A 24,555-nucleotide genomic window follows, 5' to 3' on the forward strand; every position below is an offset into this window, starting at 1 on the left:
GTGGGGGTCGGGGTGGGGGGTCCGGAGGGGTGGGGTCGGGGTGGCAGTCGGGATGGGGTCGGGGACGTGGACAGGCCTGTCCTGGGTGCTGACGTTGTGTCCGTGTGTCTGCCCCCCCCTGGGCGCAGGGTGGGGGTCGGGGTGGGGGGTCTGGGGTCCGGGGGGGGTGGGGTCGGGGTCGGGGTGGCAGTCGGGATGGGGTCGGGGACATGGAGAGGCCTGTCCTGGGGGCTGACGTTGTGCCCGTGTGTCCGCCCCCCCCGTGCCCCCCCTCGGGTGGCCCCTTGTGCAGATGATCAAGGACGTCCTGGGCGAGGGGTCGGGGGGGGGTCCGGGGGGGGGGTCGGGGTCGGGGTGGCAGTCGGGATGGGGTCGGGGACATGGACAGGCCTGTCCTGGGTGCTGACATTGTGTTTGTGTGTCCGCCCCCCCCCCTGGGCGCAGGGTGGGGGTCGGGGTGGGGGTCCGGTGTCCGTGGGGGTGGGGTCGGGGTCGGGGAGGCAGTCGGGATGGGGTCGGGGACATGGAGAGGCCTGTCCCGGGTGCTGACGTTGTGCCCGTGTGTCCGCCCCCCCCCCGTGCCCCCCCGTTGCCCCCCCTTGTGCAGATGATCGAGGACGTGCTGGGCGAGGGGTCGGGGTGGGGTCCGGGGTCCGTGGGGGTGGGGTCGGGGTCGGGGTGGCAGTCGGGATGGGGTCGGGGACATGGAGAGGCCTGTCCCGGGTGCTGACGTTGTGTCTGTGTGTCCGCCCCCCCGGGCGCGGGGTGGGGGTCGGGGTGGGGGTCCGGTGTCCGGGGGGGTGGGGTCGGGGTCGGGGTGGCAGTAGGCATGGGGTCGGGGACATGGAGAGGCCTGTCCCGGGTGCTGACGTTGTGCCCGTGTGTCCGCCCCCCCCCCTGGGCGCAGGGTGGGGGTCGGGGTGGGGGGTCCGGTGTCCGGGGGGGTGGGGTCGGGGTCGGGGTGGCAGTCGGGATGGGGTCGGGGACATGGAGAGGCCTGTCCCGGGTGCTGACGTTGTGCCCGTGTGTCCGCCCCCCCCCGTGCCCCCCCCGTGCCCCCCCTTGTGCAGATGATCGAGGACGTGCTGGGCGAGGGGTCGGGGTGGGGTCCGGGGTCCGTGGGGGTGGGGTCGGGGTCGGGGTGGCAGTCGGGATGGGGTCGGGGACATGGAGAGGCCTGTCCCGGGTGCTGACGTTGTGTCTGTGTGTCCGCCCCCCCGGGCGCGGGGTGGGGGTCGGGGTGGGGGTCCGGTGTCCGGGGGGGTGGGGTCGGGGTCGGGGTGGCAGTAGGCATGGGGTCGGGGACATGGAGAGGCCTGTCCCGGGTGCTGACGTTGTGCCCGTGTGTCTGCCCCCCCCCCTGGGCGCAGGGTGGGGGTCGGGGTGGGGGGTCCGGTGTCCGGGGGGGTGGGGTCGGGGTCGGGGTGGCAGTCGGGATGGGGTCGGGGACATGGAGAGGCCTGTCCCGGGTGCTGACGCTGTGCCCGTGTGTCCGCCCCCCCCCGTCCCCCCCGTGCCCCCCCCCCGTGCCCCCCTTGTGCAGATGATCGAGGACGTGCTGGGCGAGGGGTCGGGCTCCCTTCCGGCCTCGTCCTCGCGCTTCAGCCGCTGGTTCTCGTCCAACGCCTCGCACTCGGCCAGCCGGTCCAGCAGCCTCCGGTCCACCCCCCACGAGGAGCTCGAGCGCCTGGCCGGTACGGGTGCCCCCCACTCCCCTTCATATATCCTACTATAGTCATTCCTCTTGGGATCATACCTATGATGATGATGATGATGATGATGATTATTTCTCTTGTAATCATACCTATTATTATTATTATTATTATTATTTCTCTTGTAATCATACCTATTATTATTATTATTATTTCTCTTGTAATCATACCTATTATTATTATTATTATTATTATTTCTCTTGTAATCATACCTATTATTATTATTATTATTTCTCTTGTAATCATACCTATTATTATTATTATTATTATTATTTCTCTTGTAATAATACCTATTATTATTATTATTATTATTATTTCTCTTGTAATAATACCTATGTAATATTAATATGCCACGATGTCTTATTTCTCTTGTAATCATACCTATTATTATTATTATTATTTCTCTTGTAATCATACCTATTATTATTATTATTATTTCTCTTGTAATCATACCTATTATTATTATTATTATTTCTCTTGTAATCATACCTATTATTATTATTATTTCTCTTGTAATCATGCCTATGTAATATTAATGTGTAATGATGTCTTATGATTATTCCTCTTGTAATCATACCTATTATTATTATTATTTCTCTTGTAATCATACCTATTATTATTATTATTATTATTATTTCTCTTGTAATAATACCTATGTAATACTAATATGCCACGATGTCTTATTTCTCTTGTAATCATACCTATTATTATTATTATTATTTCTCTTGTAATCATACCTATGTAATATTAATATGCAACGATGTCTTATTATTATTCCTCTTGTAATAATACCTATTATTATTATTATTATTTCTCTTGTAATAATACCTATTATTATTATTATTCCTCTTGTAATCATACCTATTATTATTATTTCTCTTGTAATCATACCTATGTAATATTAATATGCCACGATGTCTTATTTCTCTTGTAATAATACCTATTATTATTATTATTATTATTTCTCTTGTAATAATACCTATTATTATTATTTCTCGTATAATCATACCTATGTAATATTAATATGCCACGATGTCTTATTTCTCTTGTAATAATACCTATTATTATTATTATTATTATTTCTCTTGTAATAATACCTATTATTATTATTTCTCGTATAATCATACCTATGTAATATTAATATGCCACGATGTCTTATTTCTCTTGTAATAATACCTATTATGATTATTATTATTATTATTATTCCTCTTGTAATCATACCTATTATTATTATTTCTCTTGTAATCATGCCTATGTAATATCAATGTGTAATGATGTCTTGTGATTATTATTTCTCTCTGTCTGCCCCCCCCCGCGCCCCCCCTTCCCCCCCCCCTGCGTAGGTCTGTCTCCGCCCTCGGGGCCGGTGGGCGGGGCCTTCTTTGCGCCCATCTCGGCGGAGGGGGCGGGGCCGGTGCCCGGAGGGGGGCGTGGCCTGGGCCCGGGGGGCGTGGCCTCGTGCGGGGAGGGGCCGGAGGTGGACATCCTGGAGATGCTGACCAAGGCCAAGGTGGACCTGCGCCCGCTCCTCCCCTCCCTCTCCGCCAACAAGGAGAGGCTCCGCCAGAGCAGTGAGTACGCACTCACACTCACACTCACGGCTAGTGTTTTTTATTCTTTTTTATTGCGTTGCTAGGAGACCAAGTGGGCGGAGCTTAGCCTTCTAACTGGCAGCCATTGGATAAAAACAATTATTTCTCTCCCTCTAATTAGGACTTTATTTTTCTTTTCTTTTTGTTGTATCAACCTAGAGGCGTGGATGATGGGTTGTGTTGTCAAATTTCGAGGTTGGGGGGCCTGTCGTTTTGTTGTTTTGTGCGTCGCCATGATGCCATCACTCTTTTATATATATAGATATTAGAATATTATAATAATTATATCCACATCACCATATATACCCAAGCCCTCTTTTAGGACTGAAAAAGCCCTAAAAGGCTTATACTCAAGTATCTACAGTACATTTATTATTTTACTCTACTATTATTGGTATTATTACATTTATTATTTTTCTCTACTATTATTGGTATTATTACATTTATTATTTTACTCTAGTCTTATTGATATTATTACATGTATTATTTTTCTCTATTATTGTTGGTATTATTACATTTATTATTTTATTCTACTATTATTGGTATTATTACATATATTATTTTACTCTACTATTATTGGTATTATTACATGTATTTTTATTATTATTGGTATTATTACATGAATTTTTATTATTATTGGTATTATTACATGTATTATTTTTCTCTATTATTATTGGTGTTATTACATGTATTATTTTACTCTACTATTATTGGTATTATTACATGTATTATTTTACTCTACTATTATTGGTATTATTACATTTATTATTTTTCTCTATTATTGGTGTTATTACATGTATTATTTACTCTACTATTATTGGTATTATTACATGTATTATTTTACTCTACTATTATTGGTATTATTACATTTATTATTTTTCTCTATTATTATTGGTATTATTACATTTATTATTTTTCTCTATTTATTATGACATTTATTTTCTGTATTTATTAGCATTATTACATTTACTATTTTACTCTAATTATTATGACATTTATTTTCTGTATTTATTAGCATTCTTATGGCCTTGTTTGCTGCAGTATGTATAAGATTATATTTATTATATTATATATTAAATATATATTTGTAATTATATTTTTTCTGGGATGGTGTTGGCCTTGTTTGCTGCAGTATGTATAAGATTATAATTATTATATTATATATTCAATAAATATTTGTAATTACATTTTTTCTGGGATGGTGTTGGCCTTGTTTGCTGCAGTATGTATAAGATTATAATTATTATATTATATATTCAATAAATATTTGTAATTACATTTTTTCTGGGATGGTGTTGGCCTTGTTTGCTGCAGTATGTATAAGATTATAATTATTATATTATATATTCAATAAATATTTGTAATTACATTTTTTCTGGGATGGTGTTGGCCTTGTTTGCTGCAGTATGTATAAGATTATAATTATTATATTATATAATAAATATATATTTGTAATTACATTTTTTCTGGGATGGTGTTGGCCTTGTTTGCTGCAGTATGTATAAGATTATAATTATTATATTATATATTAAATATATATTTGTAATTACATTTTTTCTGGGATGGTGTTGGCCTTGTTTGCTGCAGTATGTATAAGATTATAATTATTATATTATATAATAAATATATATTTGTAATTACATTTTTTCTGGGATGGTGTTGGCCTTGTTTGCTGCAGTATGTATAAGATTATAATTATTATATTATATATTAAATATATATTTGTAATTACATTTTTTCTGGGATGGTGTTGGCCTTGTTTGCTGCAGTATGTATAAGATTATAATTATTATATTATATATTAAATATATATATGTAATTACATTTTTTCTGGGATGGTGTTGGCCTTGTTTGCTGCAGTATGTATAAGATTATAATTATTATATTATATAATAAATATATATTTGTAATTACATTTTTTCTGGGATGGTGTTGGCCTTGTTTGCTGCAGTATGTATAAGATTATAATTATTATATTATATATTCAATAAATATTTGTAATTACATTTTTTCTGGGATGGTGTTGGCCTTGTTTGCTGCAGTATGTATAAGATTATAATTATTATATTATATATTCAATAAATATTTGTAATTACATTTTTTCTGGGATGGTGTTGGCCTTGTTTGCTGCAGTATGTATAAGATTATAATTATTATATTATATATTCAATAAATATTTGTAATTACATTTTTTCTGGGATGGTGTTGGCCTTGTTTGCTGCAGTATGTATAAGATTATAATTATTATATTATATATTAAATATATATTTGTAATTACATTTTTTCTGGGATGGTGTTGGCCTTGTTTGCTGCAGTATGTATAAGATTATAATTATTATATTATATAATAAATATATATTTGTAATTACATTTTTTCTGGGATGGTGTTGGCCTTGTTTGCTGCAGTATGTATAAGATTATAATTATTATATTATATATTCAATAAATATTTGTAATTACATTTTTTCTGGGATGGTGTTGGCCTTGTTTGCTGCAGTATGTATAAGATTATAATTATTATATTATATATTCAATAAATATTTGTAATTACATTTTTTCTGGGATGGTGTTGGCCTTGTTTGCTGCAGTATGTATAAGATTATAATTATTATATTATATATTCAATAAATATTTGTAATTACATTTTTTCTGGGATGGTGTTGGCCTTGTTTGCTGCAGTATGTATAAGATTATAATTATTATATTATATATTCAATAAATATATATTTGTAATTACATTTTTTCTGGGATGGTGTTGGCCTTGTTTGCTGCAGTATGTATAAGATTATAATTATTATATTATATATTAAATATATATTTGTAATTACATTTTTTCTGGGATGGTGTTGGCCTTGTTTGCTGCAGTATGTATAAGATTATAATTATTATATTATATATTAAATATATATTTGTAATCACATTTTTTCTGGGATGGTGTTGGCCTTGTTTGCTGCAGCGCCGTGCAGTATTAACCTCTGTTTTCCGCCTGCAGCGCATTCGGGGGTGGTGCTGTCGGTGGAGGAAGTGGAGGCCGGGCTCAAAGGCCTGAACGTGGTGGAGCCCCACCACGACCACCACCACGACCACCACGGCCACGACCACCACCACGGGGGCCCCCCGGGCCCACGGCGTGTCACGGACCACGGACACGGCCACGGCGGAGGGGGGGACATGTCGGCCTTCAACCGACTGGTCAGCTCCATGAAGGCCAGCGGGACCCTGCCCGCCCAGCAGCAGCACCCCCCCAAGGGAAACGTACGTGGCCCACCACGGTCATCACATATCATAATATAATGATAATCCTGAATAAATAATATACGAAATAATATAATGTAATTACGAGTAATATATTATATAAAATAATATATGAATAATAACATAATCATGAACAAATAATATATTATATGAAATGATATAACAATAATATAATCCTGAATAAATAATATATGAAATAATATAACAATAATATAATCGTAAGTAAATAATACATTATATGAAATAATATAACAATATAATCAGGAATAAATAATATATGAAATAATATAACAATAATATAATCCTGAATAAATATTATATGAAATAATATAACAATAATATAATCCTGAATAAATAATATATTATATGAAATGATATAACAATAATATAATCGTAAATAAATAATATATTACATAAAATAATATGATAATATAATCCTGAGTAAATAATATATTATATGAAATAATATAAGAATAATATAATCGTAAATAAATAATATATTACATAAAATAATATAATATAATCCTGAGTAAATAATACATTATATGAAATAATATAACAATAATATAATCCTGAATAAATAATATATTATATGAAATAATATAACAATAATCCTGAATAAATAATATATTATATGAAATAATATAAGAATAATATAATCGTAAATAAATAATATATTACATAAAATAATATGATAATATAATCCTGAGTAAATAATATATTATATGAAATAATATAACAATATAATCAGGAATAAATAATATATGAGATAATATATCAAAAATATAATCAGGAATAAATAATATATTAATGTGTAATGAACTACCTTTTCTGTCCAATTTGTTGTATAACATGATGTTTTGGTGCTTAATTAGTAAAATCATAACCTCATTTGATGTTTAATAGGCTTTTCCTTAATCCCTCCTTATTATCCAAGATACTCGCTTATCCAACATTCTGCCGGCCCGTTTATGTTGGATAAGTGAGACTCTACTGTATGTAAAATAAAATATAATATGAATAAATATATAATGAAAAATATTGAATAATATAAAATAATGAATATAATAATACAAATGGATTAATAATATTATATAAAATTAATAATAATAATAATAATAATAATAATAATAATAATAATATTTTAAATATTTTTCCAGATAAACCTTGACGGTCAGTTGATGTCCTCTCCAGAAACAGCCAAGAACATCCTGCAGGTCATTTTTTAAATTAATTAATTAATTATTATGGAATTATTACTCATTATGCAGGTTATTTATTTATTTATTATTATTATTATGGAATTATTACTTATTATGCAGGTCATTTATTATTATTATGGAATTATTACTCATTATGCAGATCATTTATTATTATTATTATGGAATTATTACTTATTATGCAGGTCAGTTATTTATTATAATTATTATTATGGAATTATTACTTATTATGCAGGTCAGTTATTTATTATAATTATTATTATGGAATTATTACTTATTATGCAGGTCAGTTATTTATTATAATTATTATTATGGAATTATTACTTATTATGCAGGTCAGTTATTTATTATTATTATTATTATTATTATTATTATGGAATTATTACTTATGCAGGTCATTTATTTATTATTACTATGGAATTATTACTCATTATGCAGGTCAGTTATTTATTAATATTATGAAATTACTTATTATGCAGGTCAGTTATTTATTATTATTATTATTATGGAATTATTACTTATGCAGGTCATTATTTATTTATTTATTTATTATGGAATTATTATTATTTTCAATTAAAATTTATTATTTTATTAGTATTATTTTGTTGTATTATTATATTACGATATGTGTCACTTCACCGTGCCATGGGAGTCAGCCAGGCCGTGAAGCTGCAAGGCTATTTATTCATTCCTGTTTATTTGTTTAGGTTTTTTAAAGTGGAGGTCTTGGTGTCTTGCGGACAAATTTTTATATTTTTATATATATATATATAGATAGAAGATGATCGTGTTGTTGTTGTTGTTGTTGTTGTTGTTGTTGCAGGAGATCCTGGGGGGGCCTGGAAACCGCCCGCCCCCTCCCGGCCCCGCCCCCCCCTCCTCGGCGGTCCTGAGCGCCTTGATGGGGGGCCTCGAAGCCGCCGCCGCCCCCTCCCCGCCCCCCCGGGGCCCCCCCTCCTCCTCCTCCTCCGAAGACTTCCTGCGGCACCGCCTTCCGTCCCCAGTCGGTAAGCACGGCGGCCATCTTGGGCCCAAAGAACGCCTTGGACGAGGGCCTTGGGGGGCGGCCATCTTGGAAATAATTCCTTGGTGGCGGCCATCTTGGAAAGGATGCCTTGGACGAGGGCCTTGGGGGGCGGCCATCTTGGAAATAATTCCTTGGTGGCGGCCATTGTGGAAAGAAGGCCTTGGGGGGCGGCCATCTTGGAAATAATTCCTTGGTGGCGGCCATTGTGGAAAGAAGGCCTTGGGGGGCGGCCATCTTGGAAATAATTCCTTGGTGGCGGCCATTGTGGAAAGAAGGCCTTGGGGGGCGGCCATCTTGGAAATAATTCCTTGGTGGCGGCCATCTTGGAAAGGATGCCTTGGACGAGGGCCTTGGGGGGCGGCCATCTTGGAAATAATTCCTTGGTGGCGGCCATTGTGGAAAGAAGGCCTTGGGGGGCGGCCATCTTGGAAATAATTCCTTGGTGGCGGCCATTGTGGAAAGAAGGCCTTGGGGGGCGGCCATCTTGGAAATAATTCCTTGGTGGCGGCCATTGTGGAAAGAAGGCCTTGGGGGGCGGCCATCTTGGAAATAATTCCTTGGTGGCGGCCATTGTGGAAAGAAGGCCTTGGGGGGCAGCCATCTTGGAAATAATTCCTTGGTGGCGGCCATCTTGGAAAGGATGCCTTGGACGAGGGCCTTGGGGGGCGGCCATCTTGGAAACAATGCCTTGGGGGCGGCCATTTTGGAAAGAAGGCCTTGGGGGCGGCCATCTTGGAAATAATTCCTTGGTGGCGGCCATCTTGGAAAGGATGCCTTGGACGAGGGCCTTGGGGGGCGGCCATCTTGGAAATAATTCCTTGGTGGCGGCCATTGTGGAAAGAAGGCCTTGGGGGGCGGCCATCTTGGAAATAATTCCTTGGTGGCGGCCATTGTGGAAAGAAGGCCTTGGGGGGCGGCCATCTTGGAAATAATTCCTTGGTGGCGGCCATTGTGGAAAGAAGGCCTTGGGGGGCGGCCATCTTGGAAATAATTCCTTGGTGGCGGCCATCTTGGAAAGGATGCCTTGGACGAGGGCCTTGGGGGGCGGCCATCTTGGAAACAATGCCTTGGGGGCGGCCATTTTGGAAAGAAGGCCTTGGGGGCGGCCATCTTGGAAATAATTCCTTGGTGGCGGCCATCTTGGAAAGGATGCCTTGGACGAGGGCCTTGGGGGGCGGCCATCTTGGAAATAATTCCTTGGTGGCGGCCATTGTGGAAAGAAGGCCTTGGGGGGAGGCCATCTTGGAAATAATTCCTTGGTGGCAGCCATTGTGGAAAGAAGGCCTTGGGGGGCGGCCATCTTGGAAACAATGCCTTGGGGGCGGCCATTTTGGAAAGAAGGCCTTGGGGGCGGCCATCTTGGAAATAATTCCTTGGTGGCGGCCATCTTGGAAAGGATGCCTTGGACGAGGGCCTTGGGGGGCGGCCATCTTGGAAATAATTCCTTGGTGGCGGCCATTGTGGAAAGAAGGCCTTGGGGGGCGGCCATCTTGGAAATAATTCCTTGGTGGCAGCCATTGTGGAAAGAAGGCCTTGGGGGGAGGCCATCTTGGAAATAATTCCTTGGTGGCAGCCATTTTGGAAAGGACGCCTTGGATGAGGGTCTTGGGGGGCGGCCATCTTGGAAATAATTCCTTGGTGGCGGCCATCTTGGAAAGGATGCCTTGGATGAGGGCCTTGGGGGGCGGCCATCTTGGAAACAATGCCTTGGTGGCGGCCATTTTGGAGAGGACGCCTTGGACGAGGGCCTTGGGGGCGGCCATCTTGGGTGACGTCTCCCTTTCCTTCCCAGGCTTCGGTCCGGGCTCCCCGGCGGCCCCGCTGTTGGGCGACGCCTTCCTCGGGATGCGGAAGAGCCTCAGTCCGACGGCGACGCAGGTCAGGAGGCGGGCGGGGGGCGGGGGGCGGGCGGGTGGGGGCCCACGCCGGGGTCCGTGGGGTCTGCCTGGGCCCGTGCGGAGCGAAGGAGGGCTGGACTTGGGAGAAAGACGTGGCCTTGTGTCCCGGTTGCAGCTGGACCTCCCTCCGGGCGCCGTGGTGGAGGGGCTCCCCTTCCTGCCGGACCTGGCGGCGGCCATGACGCTCTCGGGCCTCTACCAGCCGGGCCTGGCGCTCGCCCCGCCGGAGAAGCCCTTCCGGAACAGGTCAGGGCTCGCCCCCCCCGCCCCCGCCCCGCCCCCGCCCCCTGTCAATCGCCAGGCCCGCCCACTGAAGCCCCGCCCCTTCCTGTCTCTCCTCTTCCTCCTCCTCAGGCAGCCGGGTCGGGCCAAGCCCCCCGCCTCCATGGGCCGCCTGCCAAGCCCCGCCTCCCCGCCGGCGTCCGTCACCAGCATGGTGAGTCCCCCTCCCCCTCCTCCTCCTCCTCGCTGGGACGGGGGGGGGCGTAGAGCGGGGGGGGGCGGGCCTAGAGGGTCCTCACCCGCGCCCTGTCCCCGCAGCTCTCCCCGTCCTTCACGCCCACCTCCGTGATCCGCAAGATGTACAAGAGCAAAGACAAGGGCGGCAAGGACGGCGACGGAGGGAAGCTCGCGGGAGAACGGAACGGTGAGGGGCCGCCGGGGGGGGGGGTGGGGTGGGGGGTGGGGTCCAAGATGGCCGACGACGGGTTGGCAGGGAATCCAAGATGGCTGCCGGTTTCATGAGGAGCCAAGATGGCTGACAGGTGTCTTGGGAATCCAAGATGGCCGACGGGTTGACGGGGAATCCAAGGTGGCCACTAGATTGATAGGGAGTCCAAGATGGCTGATGGGTAGACAGGGAATCCAAGATGGCCGACGGGTTGACGGGGAATCCAAGATGGCTGATAGGTTTGTGGGAAACCAAGATGGCCACCAGGTTGGTAGTGAATCCAAGATGACTGACAGGTGTATCATGAGTCCAAGATGACTGACAGGTGTATAGTGAGTCCCATATTGCTGATAGGTTCATGGGGAATCCAAGATGGCTGACGTGTTTCTGTGGGTCTCTGTGACGGCGTGCTTCTCCTCCTCCTCCTCCCGTTGCAGACGTGTCCGTGGAGATGGAGGCCCCGCCCCCGGGCTCCAAGCCCCCCCGCGGCCCCGCCCCCCCCGCGGCCTCGTCCTCGCAGCGCGGGTGCCCGAAGGAGGCGAACGGCGGTCCCGGCAAGAGGAAGGCCGCTCCTCCTCCTCCTCCTCCTCCTCCGCCGCCTCCGCCTCCGCCGGTGTCCGTGTCCCCGGTGCCGCCCCACTTCCTGTGCCCGGTCCCGGCCCCGCCCCCCCCGCTGCCGCCCGGCCTGGTCCAGAGGATGCTCGCCCAGGGGCTCCCCCCGCACCACCTGCTCCCCCTCCTCCAGGCCGGTCAGTGCAGGGACGGGGCGGGGCGGGTGTCCGCGAGGGGCCACTCTCGGCTCCCGCTCCCCCCCAACACGGCCGCCGCCGCCGCCTCCTCTTGTTCCCGCGCAGGGCTGCTGCCTCCCGGGGTGGACCTGGCCCTTCTCGGGCAGCCCTGCTACCCGCTCCTCGGACCGCACCCCCCGGGGCCACTCCACCTGGCCCTCATGCAGCACCAGCTCCAGCGCTCAGGTGAGCAACGCGGCCCCCCAACGTGGCTCCTGGGGTCTCGGGGAGGGTCCACGGTGGCCGCCGGGAAGGTCAAGATGGCCGCCGTGGGGTCCGTGGAGGAGACTCAGGATGGCCGCCGCCCCTGCCCCCTCCCTCCTTGCAGGCTCCGTCGGCCCCTCGGCCCTGCGCCCGGCCCCTCCGCCCCTCCCTCGGGGCCCCCCGGGGGGCGTGGCCTCCTCCTCCTCCTCCTCCTCCTCCTCGTCGGCGCTCTCGCGGTGGTTCGGGTCGGAGGTCCTGCAGCAGCCGCTCCCCTCGATGCCGTCCTCCAAGGTCATCAGCGTGGACGAGCTCGAGTTCCGGCCTTGACCCCCGACCCCACCATGACCCAAGGATGACCCCCAGGAAACAAGATGGCTTCCGATGGACCCCGGCTCCGCCCCCCCGGCTCCTTCTCTTCTTACTTTCGGGAAACAGATGATTTTGGGGGCAGAGTCCCCGCCCCGACCCTTTGTTTTTAGGAGGAAAAATCGTTTCCCGTCACGGAAACAAAGGATTTAATTTGCGTCGACGGGCAGATTTGTTTGCTTTCTCCTCGCTGGGATTTCCCATAATTTTTTTTTTTCAATTTTCCCACATTTTTTTCCGCATCCTTTTCGTCTCGTTTTTTATTTTTCTCGGGATTTTTTGTCCTCATTATTTTCCGCCATTTCATGGCCTCATTTTCTTTGACTAAAAATCCCAATTTTTCTTTTCCTTTCCCCCCTCATTTTCTTCTCTTATTTCCTCAATTTTTTCTCAATTTTCCACTTATTTCATTTATTTTTTTTACTTTTTAAAACTTAACATTTTCACCCCGTTTTCTTCCACTTTCTTTATTTTCCCCCCAATTTAACCCATTTTCTTCCTTTTTACCCTTCTTTTCATCTCTCCTTCTAAAATTTCTTCAACTTTTTCATTCTTTTTTTCTCAATTTTTTAATCTCACTTTTCTCTCCTTTTCCCTTGTTTTGATCCCCGTTTTCTTCGTTTTTCTCTCAATATTTATTTTCCCTTCATTTTCTCCCATTTTTATCAACATCTTTTTCTCATTTCTAATTTTTTTCTAATTTTTTCTGTTTTTCTTTTTTCTCCTTTTCGTTTTTTTATAATTTCCTTTTCTCAATTTTCATGCCTTTATTTCCCTTTTTCTCCCCGTTTCCTCTCATTTTTCCCGTTTTTTTTTCTCCTTTTCCCTTCCATTTTCCTCTCTTTTCCCCTTGTTTTTTCCCAATTTTTTTCTCCTTTTTCCACTCAATTTTTTCGCCTTTTTTTCTTCTTTTTTCTCAGTTTTTCATACTGTTTTTTTCTCTCATTTTTTCCACCGTTTTTTTTTCCTTTGAGAAATGAATAAATGACTCAAGTCCTGAAGGAAGAGCAGCCATCACAATAGGAGGATGGGGGAGGAAAAAATAATTTTATTTTCCTCGTTTCGCCGGAAATAATATGTACAGCAGAGCCTTTGTGTAAATACAGAACAATGTATAAAACAAACAAAAAAAAGGGTTTTTTTTAGATTTTTTTTTTTTGGTTTTGGTTGGGATTTATTATTGTTGTTTGTTTATTATTATTTGTATATATCTATTTCTCGGTTGTTTACCTCTCGCCTTTTTTCTTTCTCCATTTACGAAAGCTGTACATAAAAATAGATAGCAAAGCAGGCCTGCGTCTCGTCTCATTTATTTATTTCTTCCTCGGATTTATAATAGGTTTCGCTTGGAATTTTAAAAAAAAAATTAATTTCATGTCGTTAATTAATTCCAATTTATTTATTTATAATTTAATACATTTTATATTGATTTTATTTGTAATATAAATAAATATAGAGTATACATTATATATTTATTTATAATCTATATTTTTCATATTGCAATTTACAATATAATAAATTATATAATACATTTATCTGTTTATAATATATATTTAATACAATTTATATTTTATATTAATTTAAATGTAATATATATTATTGGTTTATGATAAATAGAAATAATACATCATACAATATATTTATATTAATATTGTAATTTATTTATAATATAATTACTGTATTTACGAATTTAGCACCAAAATATCACGATACTTTGAAAACATTGACTACAAAAACGCGTTGGATAATCCAGAACGTTGGATAAGCGAGGCTTGGATTCAAAAACATTGAACCTACTGATGCCTCCATTAATGTAATTTTATTATCTATTTTTATTTCTGAAATTTCCCACCCTCGGCTTATACTGGAGCCAATGTTTTCCCAGGTTTTTTTTGTGGTAAAATTTGGTGCCTCGGCTTATACTCGAGTAAATACGGTAATTACAGTAATGTAGAATATATTAATATGTAATATATTTTACATTACCATAATTATATAATAAATAGTAATATTTAATGTATATATATTACATTTCTGTAATTTAATATTACATAATTGTTAAAGTATACTAATGATATGTACTTTAACAATTACGTAATTAAATTACAGAAATGTAATATATATATATATATATATGGGTGTATATATATATATATACTTTAACAATTATGTATTATTAAATTACAGAAATGTAATCTATATGTGTGTGTGTGTATATATATATAAGTATACTTTAACCATTATGTAATTAAATTACAGAAATGTAATATATATATGTGTGTGTGTATATAAGTATACTTTAACCATTATGTAATACTAAATTACAGAAATGTGTGTGTGTGTGTATATATATATATATATACTTTAACCATTGTGTAATATTAAATTACAGAAGTGTAATATATATAATACTAGCTGTGCCCGGCCACGCGTTGTTGTGGCAAAGTGGTGGTGGTATTGGGTAAAAATTGTTGTGTAATTTTTATTTGACGTTATTTGTATTTTTTATTAATTTTATTGTAAGTTATCTTATTATTTATTATATTTTATTATTTTCTTGTATTATTTTTAGTTATTTTCTGTTATTATAGTATTTTATTGTATTAATTTTTTAGTGTTTTTTATTATTTTTTATTGGGTTGCTAGGAGACCAAGTTGGAAGAACGTAGCCTTCTAACTGGCAGCAATTGGATAAAAGCAATTATTCCTCTCTATCTCTAATTAGGACTTTATTTTTCTTTTCTTTTTGTTGTATCAACCTAGAGCCGTGGATGATGGGTTGTGTTGTCAAATTTCGAGGTTGGGGGGCCTGTAGTTTTGTTGTTTTGTGGGTCGCCGTGATGCCATCACTCTTTTATATATATAGATGTGTGTGTGTGTATATATATATATATACTTTAACAATTATGTAATATTAAATTACAGAAATGTGTGTATATATATATATATATATGTGCGTGTGTGTGTATATATATATACTTTAACCATTATGTAATTAAATTACAGAAATGTAATATATATATGTGTGTGTGTATATAAGTATACTTTAACCATTATGTAATACTAAATTACAGAAATGTATATATGTGTATATATATATATATATATATATACTTTAACCATTGTGTAATATTAAATTACAGAAGTGTAATATATATATGTGTGTGTGTATATATATATATATATATATACTTTCACAATTATGTAATTAAATTACAGAAATGTGTATATATATATATATGTGTGTATATATATATATATATATACTTTAACAATTATGTAATTAAATTACAGAAATGTAATATATATGTGTGTGTATGTATCATTAGTATACTAATAATTATGTAATATTAAATTACAGAAAAATATATATATATGTGTGTGTGTGCGTGTGTATATATATATACTTTAACAATTATCTAATATTAAATTACAGAAATGTAATATATATATGTGTGTGTATATATATATATTTAACAATTATGTAATATTAAATTACAGAAATATATATATGTGTGTGTGTGTGTATATCATTAGTATACTAATTATGTAATATTAAATTACAGAAATGTAATATATGTGTGTGTGTGTATATATATACTTTAACAATTATGTAATATTAAATTACAGAAATGTAATATATATATGTGTGTGTAGATATCATTAGTATACTAATAATTATGTAATATTAAATTACAGAAATGTAATAGATATATGTGTGTGTCTGTATACATATACACACACACATATATATATTACATTTCTGTAATTTAATATTACATAATTGTTAAAATACATATATATGCACACACATATATATGTATATATATTACATTTCTAATGTAATATTACATAATTGTTAAAATACATATGTATGCACCCACACACATATATATGTATATATATTACATTTCTGTAATTTAATATTACATAATTGTTAAAATACATATATATGCACACACACACATATGTATATATATTACATTTCTGTAATTTACACACACACACACATATGTATATATATTACATTTCTGTAATTTAATATTACATAATATATATATACACACATATATATGTATATATATTACATTTCTATTACATAATTGTTAAAATATATATATACACACATATATATGTATATATATTACATTTCTGTAATTTAATATTACATAATATACACACACACACATATGTATATATATTACATTTCTGTAATTTAATATTACATAATATACACACACACACATATGTATATATATTACATTTCTGTAATTTAATATTACATAATATATATATATATATACACACATATATATGTGTATATATTACATTTCTAATATATTACATAATTGTTAAAATACATATATATGCATACACATACATATATATGTATATATATTACATTTCTATTACATAATTGTTAAAATATATACACACACACACATATATATGTATATATATATATTACATTTCTGTAATTTAATATTACATAATATATCTATATACACACACACATATATATATGTGTGTATATATTTCTAATATTACATAATTGTTAAAATATATATATACACACACATATATATATTACATTTCTGTAATTTAATATTACATAATATATCTATATATACACACACACATATATATTACATTTCTAATATTACATAATTATGTATGTATATATATATATATATATACACACACACACACACACATACATAGATATCTATATATATTAGAAGGTTGTGGCTGAACTACAACTCCCATCAGGCCTTGAGAGTTTGTCGTCTTCTGTGTGAATGGATTGACATGAGTCCAGGCTTCAAATCAGGTTGTGTTTTATTATTGTTTATTTGTTTGTCTCTTTGTTTGCTGGCCGGCCGGCCGTGTTGTTGTTGTTGTTGTTTACTTCTTGACGATCTGAATGACGTCCTCGTCCTCGAGGGTGTGGTCCTTGCCCACCTTCTGCGGGTTGTGCTTCACGGACGAGCCCCACACCAGCGCACTGCCAACACGGACATACACGCGTGTCACCGACACGGATGGAGACAATGATACTATTCAACATCACTAATATATAATGAGATGATTTAGCCTAAATAGGAAGGTACTCAAATAAAGACTGAACTAATTTCATTAATAATATATTATTTTATATCAATTCAATGCGAATAATTTTATTAATATTTAATATCAATTGAACAAATTTTATTATATCAATTGCACTAATTTCTATTAATATTATATCCAATGGACTAACTTTATTATTAATATATCAAATGAACGTATTCAAATAAAGATTGAACTAATTTTTGTTGTTTTGTGGGTCACCGTGATGCCACCACTCTTTTATATATATAGATCAATTGAACGTATTCAAATAAAGATTGAACTAATTTTATTAACAAATATTTTACATCAATTCTATTAATACTTTATATCTGATTAATTTTACTAGTAATATATTATTATATATCAATTCAATGCGAATAATTTTATTAATATTTAATATCAATTGAACAAATTTTATTATATCAATCGCACTAAGTTCTATTAATATTATATCCAATGGACTAACATTATTATGGAAATATCAATTCAACAAGCCTCCGCCTGGGCCTCCCTCCCGCGCTCCACTTACTACTTGAACTCCTTGATGAGGTTCTTGTGGATCTTCATGCAGAAGTCCTCCACCGTCGTCCGCGAGTCCGGCAAGACCACCGGCGACGTGTAGTCCGGCAGCTGCCCCTTGGGCTTCGTGTAGCTGTGGCACAAGCGGCGGGAGGGTTAGCATCCCATTCGCATCCCATGGGACTGAGCCTGTTCGGGCACAGGACTCCCTTTTTGTATCCAGTCTGCTTCACACCTCGGTGGAGGTGGATAGGGAAGAAACGTGTCTGTGTGGTGAACCTCTTTGGTGTCGGAGGGACGGGACTGAGCCTGTTCAGGCACAGGACTCCATTATCCATTATTATTATTATTATTCACACCTCGGTGGAGGTGGATAGGGAAGAAACGTGTCTGTGTGGTGAACCTCTTTGGTGTGGGAGGGACGGGACTCAGCCTGTTCAGGCACAGGACTCCATTATCCATTATTATTATTATTATTCACACCTCGGTGGAGGTGGATAGGGAAGAAACGTGTCTGTGTGGTGAACCTCTTTGGTGTCGGAGGGACGGGACTCAGCCTGTTCAGGCACAGGACTCCATTATCTGTATTCAGCCCCCCTGAGTCCCCTTTGGGGAGATGAGCATGAGCCTGGGGGGGGGGGCGCCACGGGGGTCCCGGGGGGGGAGGGGGGGCAGGGGCCACGTACATGCGGACGAGCCTGAGGTAGTCCCAGATGCGCTCGAGGAGGTCGTCGAAGTTCCACCGGTGGTGGGCCGAGATGGGGACGCAGTGGGGGACCCGGTAGATGATGTCCAGCTCCTCCAGCGAGATCTGGTCGATCTTGTTCAACACGTACAGGCACGGCACGTACACCCTACCGGAACAGGGTCATCATCATCATCATCATCACGTCACTAAATAGTATTGTTACTCAATATTATTCATCATCATCGTTTCACTAAATAGTATTGTTATTCCATATTATTCATCGTCCTTGTTTTACTAAATAGTATTGTTATTCCATATTATTCATCATCATTATTTCACTAAATAGTATTGTTATTTTATATTTATATTGTTATAATATTTTATTTATTTATATTATATACAATAATATTATTACATGATTATATTATTACATGATACTGGGGGGCGGGGGGGGGGGGCGGGGCGGGGCGGCCGTACCGGTTCCCCTCGACCACGTCAATGAGGTCGTCGGCGGTGACGTCCGAGCGGAGGGTGACGTCCGCGTTGTGGATCTTGTACTCGGCCAGGATGCTCTTCACCGTCTCCGCGTCCAGCTCGCTCTGCGGGCACTAGAGGGGGGGGGGGCAGGTATGCCAATGAGGGGCGGGGCCTATCTGGGCCCACGAGGGGGCGGGGCATGGGGCGGGGGCGGGGCCTCTGACCGTGGCGGTGAGGTTGATGCCGCCCTTGTCCTTCTTCTTGAACCCGATGTTGGGGGGCCGGCTGTTGAGGCGGATGCCGAACCCCTCCAGCTCGGCCTCCAGCAGGCGCTTGTGGGCGAGCGGCTTCAGCACGTCCAGCACGATCAGGATCAGGTTGCACGTCCGCGCCACCGCGATCACCTGCCGCCCACGGCCCTTCCCGTCCTTCGCCCCCTCGATGATCCCCGGGAGGTCCAGCAGCTGCGGGAACGAGGCAAGGAGGGCGGAGCCAAAGTGAAAACGCCACCCACGCACTGTACGTTGGGCTCCACCCCTCCTTGTGGAAAACAAGACACGGAGGGCGGAGCCAAAGTGAAAACGCCGACCACGCACTGTACGTTTGGCTCCACCCCTGCTTGCGGAAAACAAGATGAGGACGGAGCCAAAGTGAAAACGCCACCCATGCACTGTACGTTTGGCTCCACCCCTGCTTGCGGAAAACAAGATGAGGGCGGAGCCAAAGTGAAAACGCCACCCATGCACTGTACGTTTGGCTCCACTCCTCCGTGTGGAAAACAAGACAAGGAGGGCGGAGCCAAAGTGAAAACGCCACCCACGCACTGTACGTTTGGCTCCACCCTTCCGTGTGGAAAACAAGACAAGGAGGGCGGAGCCAAAGTGAAAACGCCACCCATGCACTGTACGTTTGGCTCCACCCCTCCATGTGGAAAACAAGACAAGGAGGGCGGAGCCAAAGTGAAAATGCCACCCACGCACTGTACGTTTGGCTCCACCCCTGCTTGCGGAAAACAAGATGAGGACGGAGCCAAAGTGAAAACGCCACCCATGCACTGTACGTTTGGCTCCACCCCTGCTTGCGGAAAACAAGATGAGGACAGAGCCAAAGTGAAAACGCCACCCATGCACTGTACGTTTGGCTCCACTCCTCCGTGTGGAAAACAAGACAAGGAGGGCGGAGCCAAAGTGAAAACGCCACCCATGCACTGTACGTTTGGCTCCACCCCTGCTTGCGGAAAACAAGATGAGGACAGAGCCAAAGTGAAAACGCCACCCATGCACTGTACGTTTGGCTCCACTCCGTGTGGAAAACAAGACAAGGAGGGCGGAGCCAAAGTGAAAACGCCACCCACATCCCCATACAATTGGCTCCGCCCCCTCCTAGCGGAAACGGGGTGGGCGGAGCCAAACTGAAAATGCGGCCCACGTTCCCCCAGTTCCCGGACCTGAATCTTGGCGCCCTTGTAGCGGATGACGCCGGGGACGGTGGTGAGGGTGGTGAACTCGTAGGCGGCCACCTCGGAGTAGACCCCGGCCAGGTTGCTCAGCAGCGTGGACTTGCCCACCGACGGGAAGCCCACGAAGCCGATGCGCGCGTCCCCCGTCTTGGCCACGTCGAACCCTGGGACAGATATGTCAATGTGATATAATACGAGGAGGGGAGGGGCCAAGCGCGCATATCAACGAGGGGGCGGGGCCTGGCTCACCTTCTCCGGGCCCGCCTCCCCCGCCGCCCTTCGGGGTGATGAGCTCCCGGCGGAGCTTGGCCAGGCGGGCCTTGAGCAGGCCCAGGTGGTGCGCCGTGGCCTTGTTCTTCTGCGTCCGGGCCATCTGCACAACCACAATCATCATCATCATCATCATCATGATAGAGCATAGTAATATCTATATATATAAAAGGGTAGTGACGTTTCGGCATCATCATCATGATAGAGCATAGTAATATCTATATATATAAAAGGGTAGTGACGTTTCGGCATCATCATCATGATAGAGCATAGTAATATCTATATATATAAAAGGGTAGTGACGTTTCGGCATCATCATCATGATAGAGCATAGTAATATCTATATATATAAAAGGGTAGTGACGTTTCGGCATCATCATCATGATAGAGCATAGTAATATCTATATATATAAAAGGGTAGTGACGTTTCGGCCTAGGGGAAAACAACAAAACTACACATCCCAGAAACACTAAACTTGGCAGCACAACCCCGCATCCATGCCTCTCCAGCTACTCCAGGCTTTGAGACTGCAAGGCTATTCACTGCTATTCCACCTGGCCAACAAAGGATTCCCATCAGCCACAGCAACACGTGGCCGGGCAAAGCTAGTAATAAATAACATAACAATATAGAAGACGAAGACAGGGGATCTGCACACCAGTGAGTAGGAATAATAATATAATCATCATCATCATCATCATCATCATCATCATCATTTAATTACTTATTAATCGCCCTCCATCCACGATGCTCTAGGCGATTTACAAGATAAAAAGGATAAAGGGTAAAAATACATACATACAAATATTGATTAAAAATATTAAAATAGATTAAAAGCTCTAGTAATAATAATAATTACTAGTAATAATATAATAAAATAATAATAATAATAATAATATAGTAATAATATCTATATATATAAAAGAGTGATGGCATCACGGCAACCCACAAAACAACAGGCCCCCCAACCTCGAAATTTGACAACACAACCCATCATCCATGCCTCTAGGTTGATACAACAAAAAGAAAAGAAAAATAAAGTCCTAATTAGAGAGAGAGGAATAATTGCTTTTATCCAATTGCTGCCAGTTAGAAGGCTAAGCTCCGCCCACTTGGTCTCCTAGCAACCCAATAAAAATAATAAAAAACACTAAAAAATAATTAAAAACACTAAAAGATTAATACAATAAAATACTATAATAACAGAAAATAACTAAAAATAATACAAGAAAATAATAAAATATAATAAATAAAAAGATAACTTACAATAAAATTAATAAAAAATACAAATAACGTCAAATAAAAATTACACAACAATTTTTAACCAATACCACCACCACTTTGCCACAGCATCATATAATATTGTAATATAATAATTTATGAATATGTTATATATTATTATGATATCATCATATTGTATTATTATAGTAAAATATAATAATCTAATACAGTAATAATATATAACGATATGATATATAATAATAATACGTTGTTATATATTATTATATTTAATTACATTATTTAATTGCTACTGAATTTTATATATTATTTTATTATCATATTATATAATTACTATAGCATGTTATTCCATCTTACATTATTTCATTATTATTATGTATCATTATATTATTGCTATATTGCATTGTACTGTTTTATATATATACAGTATAATAATATATTACATAATGTAATATCATATATTTATTACAGTATATTATTATATCATTGTTATTATGTAATAATACAGGCCATCTGCGCACCAGCGAGTGGAAATAATAATAATAATAATATAATAATAATAATAATAATAATAATAAGATAAATGATATAGCGATATAGAATAATAATGTAAAATAATAACATAGTAAATTATATAAAAATAATAATATAGAATAAGAATGGAGCATAATAATATAAATTAAGGGAAGAATTGAAGAATAATAATATAGTAATACAATGAATAACATAATGTAACAATATAATAATAAAATAAATATATACATAACAATATAATATGATATAACAATATAGAATAATAATGTAAAATAATAACATAGTAAATTATATAAAAATAATAATATAGAATAAGACTGGAGTTTAGTAATATAATTAATTAAGGGAAGAATTGAGTATAGTAATACAATGAATAACAGCAGTATAAAGTAAAAATATAATAAATAATGTTATATACATAAAATAATAATAATAATATATATAATATTAAAATGTAATAATATTAAAACAATGAATAACATAGCAATATAATATGATATAATAATATATATAATATTAAAATATAATATTAACACAATGAATAACAGCAATATAATGTAACAATATAATATAATAAATATTATATACATAACAATATAATATGATGTAATAATATATGTATAATATTAAAATATAATATTAACACAATGAATAACAATAGCAATATAATGTAACAATATAATAAATGATATTATATACATAACAATTATATAATAAAAATATATAATACAGTACAATAATAAAATAATTTAAAACATGACATAATAAATTACATAAACTATAATACAAAATAATAATATAATAAATAAAAATATGAAAATGTAGTATAATATATAATATAAAATATGATAATAATATAAATAATATAGCAAATAATATATGTAATAAAATAATATAATATATAATAGGAAATATATATATATAAGAAATTAATAATATAATATAATATAATATATACGGTATGATAATATAATACATAATATTTCAATAATACAGAATAACAAATAATTTTACAAAATGATAATACAGTATAATTCAATAAATAATATTTAAATGAGCGACTCTAATACAGTATGGTGATATAATAAAATAAAATATCTTAATAATAATAATATAGTAAATCATACAAAATGTAATATAGGAGAATGTCTGGGAAGCCCCGCCCTCCTCGTGACGTCACTGCGGCAGCTCCGTCTCTCTCAGGCCCCTCCCCCTTCGTGACGTCACGGCCGGCCCGAGGCGCTTGTGGAGACGGCGAAAATCTCTCTCTCTATATATATTTATCGATCTATCGATCGATTTCAGGGCCTCGCTATCGATCGATGGGCCTATTTTATTTACCTCAGCCTCGATCTCGGCGATCTTGGCCAGCGTGGTGCTCATGGCGGCGACCGGGATGGTTCTGGCTGCGCGCATGCGCAGAAAGGGAAGAGAAGGGACACGCAATAATCTCGCGAGGCTCCAGTGAGAACGGCGAGAATTGGAGCCGCCGCCATCTTAGGAGAGGCAAACAAGTATACGCCT

At 39.9% G+C, this 24,555-nt stretch overlaps 2 protein-coding genes across 3 annotated transcripts in view; one reads left to right on the forward strand and one right to left on the reverse strand.

The window, feature by feature from the left end:
* The window catches only part of LOC134294965 (eukaryotic translation initiation factor 4E transporter-like), a 29,535-nt gene extending 15,513 nt beyond the window's left edge, over positions 1-14,022 (forward strand). Inside the window, exons 7-18 of one of the 2 annotated variants that reach the window (XM_062966920.1) lie at positions 1,544-1,694; positions 3,056-3,283; positions 6,297-6,559; positions 7,720-7,776; positions 8,603-8,786; positions 10,599-10,684; positions 10,820-10,950; positions 11,059-11,140; positions 11,245-11,350; positions 11,812-12,123; positions 12,229-12,348; positions 12,491-14,022. In XM_062966920.1, coding sequence (XP_062822990.1) covers positions 1,544-1,694; positions 3,056-3,283; positions 6,297-6,559; positions 7,720-7,776; positions 8,603-8,786; positions 10,599-10,684; positions 10,820-10,950; positions 11,059-11,140; positions 11,245-11,350; positions 11,812-12,123; positions 12,229-12,348; positions 12,491-12,693 — 1,923 coding nt within the window. In that variant the 3' untranslated portion in view covers positions 12,694-14,022. Of the gene's footprint in view, positions 1-1,543; positions 1,695-3,055; positions 3,284-6,296; positions 6,560-7,719; positions 7,777-8,602; positions 8,787-10,598; positions 10,685-10,819; positions 10,951-11,058; positions 11,141-11,244; positions 11,351-11,811; positions 12,349-12,490 lie in introns of both variants that reach the window. The other variant, XM_062966919.1, reaches the window with a different exon arrangement.
* Positions 14,023-17,553: 3,531 nt separating this feature from the next.
* LOC134294966 (developmentally-regulated GTP-binding protein 1) lies at positions 17,554-24,486 on the reverse strand. Its single transcript, XM_062966921.1, has 8 exons — positions 24,373-24,486; positions 21,237-21,360; positions 20,976-21,151; positions 19,753-19,992; positions 19,529-19,659; positions 19,050-19,217; positions 18,374-18,496; positions 17,554-17,737 (listed from the first exon to the last, which is right to left on the reverse strand). Exons 1-8 carry the CDS (start codon positions 24,445-24,447, stop codon positions 17,638-17,640), a joined length of 1,137 nt encoding a protein of 378 aa, XP_062822991.1. The 5' UTR covers positions 24,448-24,486; the 3' UTR covers positions 17,554-17,637.
* Positions 24,487-24,555: the final 69 nt, after the last annotated feature.

This window comes from Anolis carolinensis, unplaced genomic scaffold (assembly GCF_035594765.1).
Source record: "Anolis carolinensis isolate JA03-04 unplaced genomic scaffold, rAnoCar3.1.pri scaffold_41, whole genome shotgun sequence".
Lineage (NCBI taxonomy): Eukaryota > Metazoa > Chordata > Lepidosauria > Squamata > Dactyloidae > Anolis > Anolis carolinensis.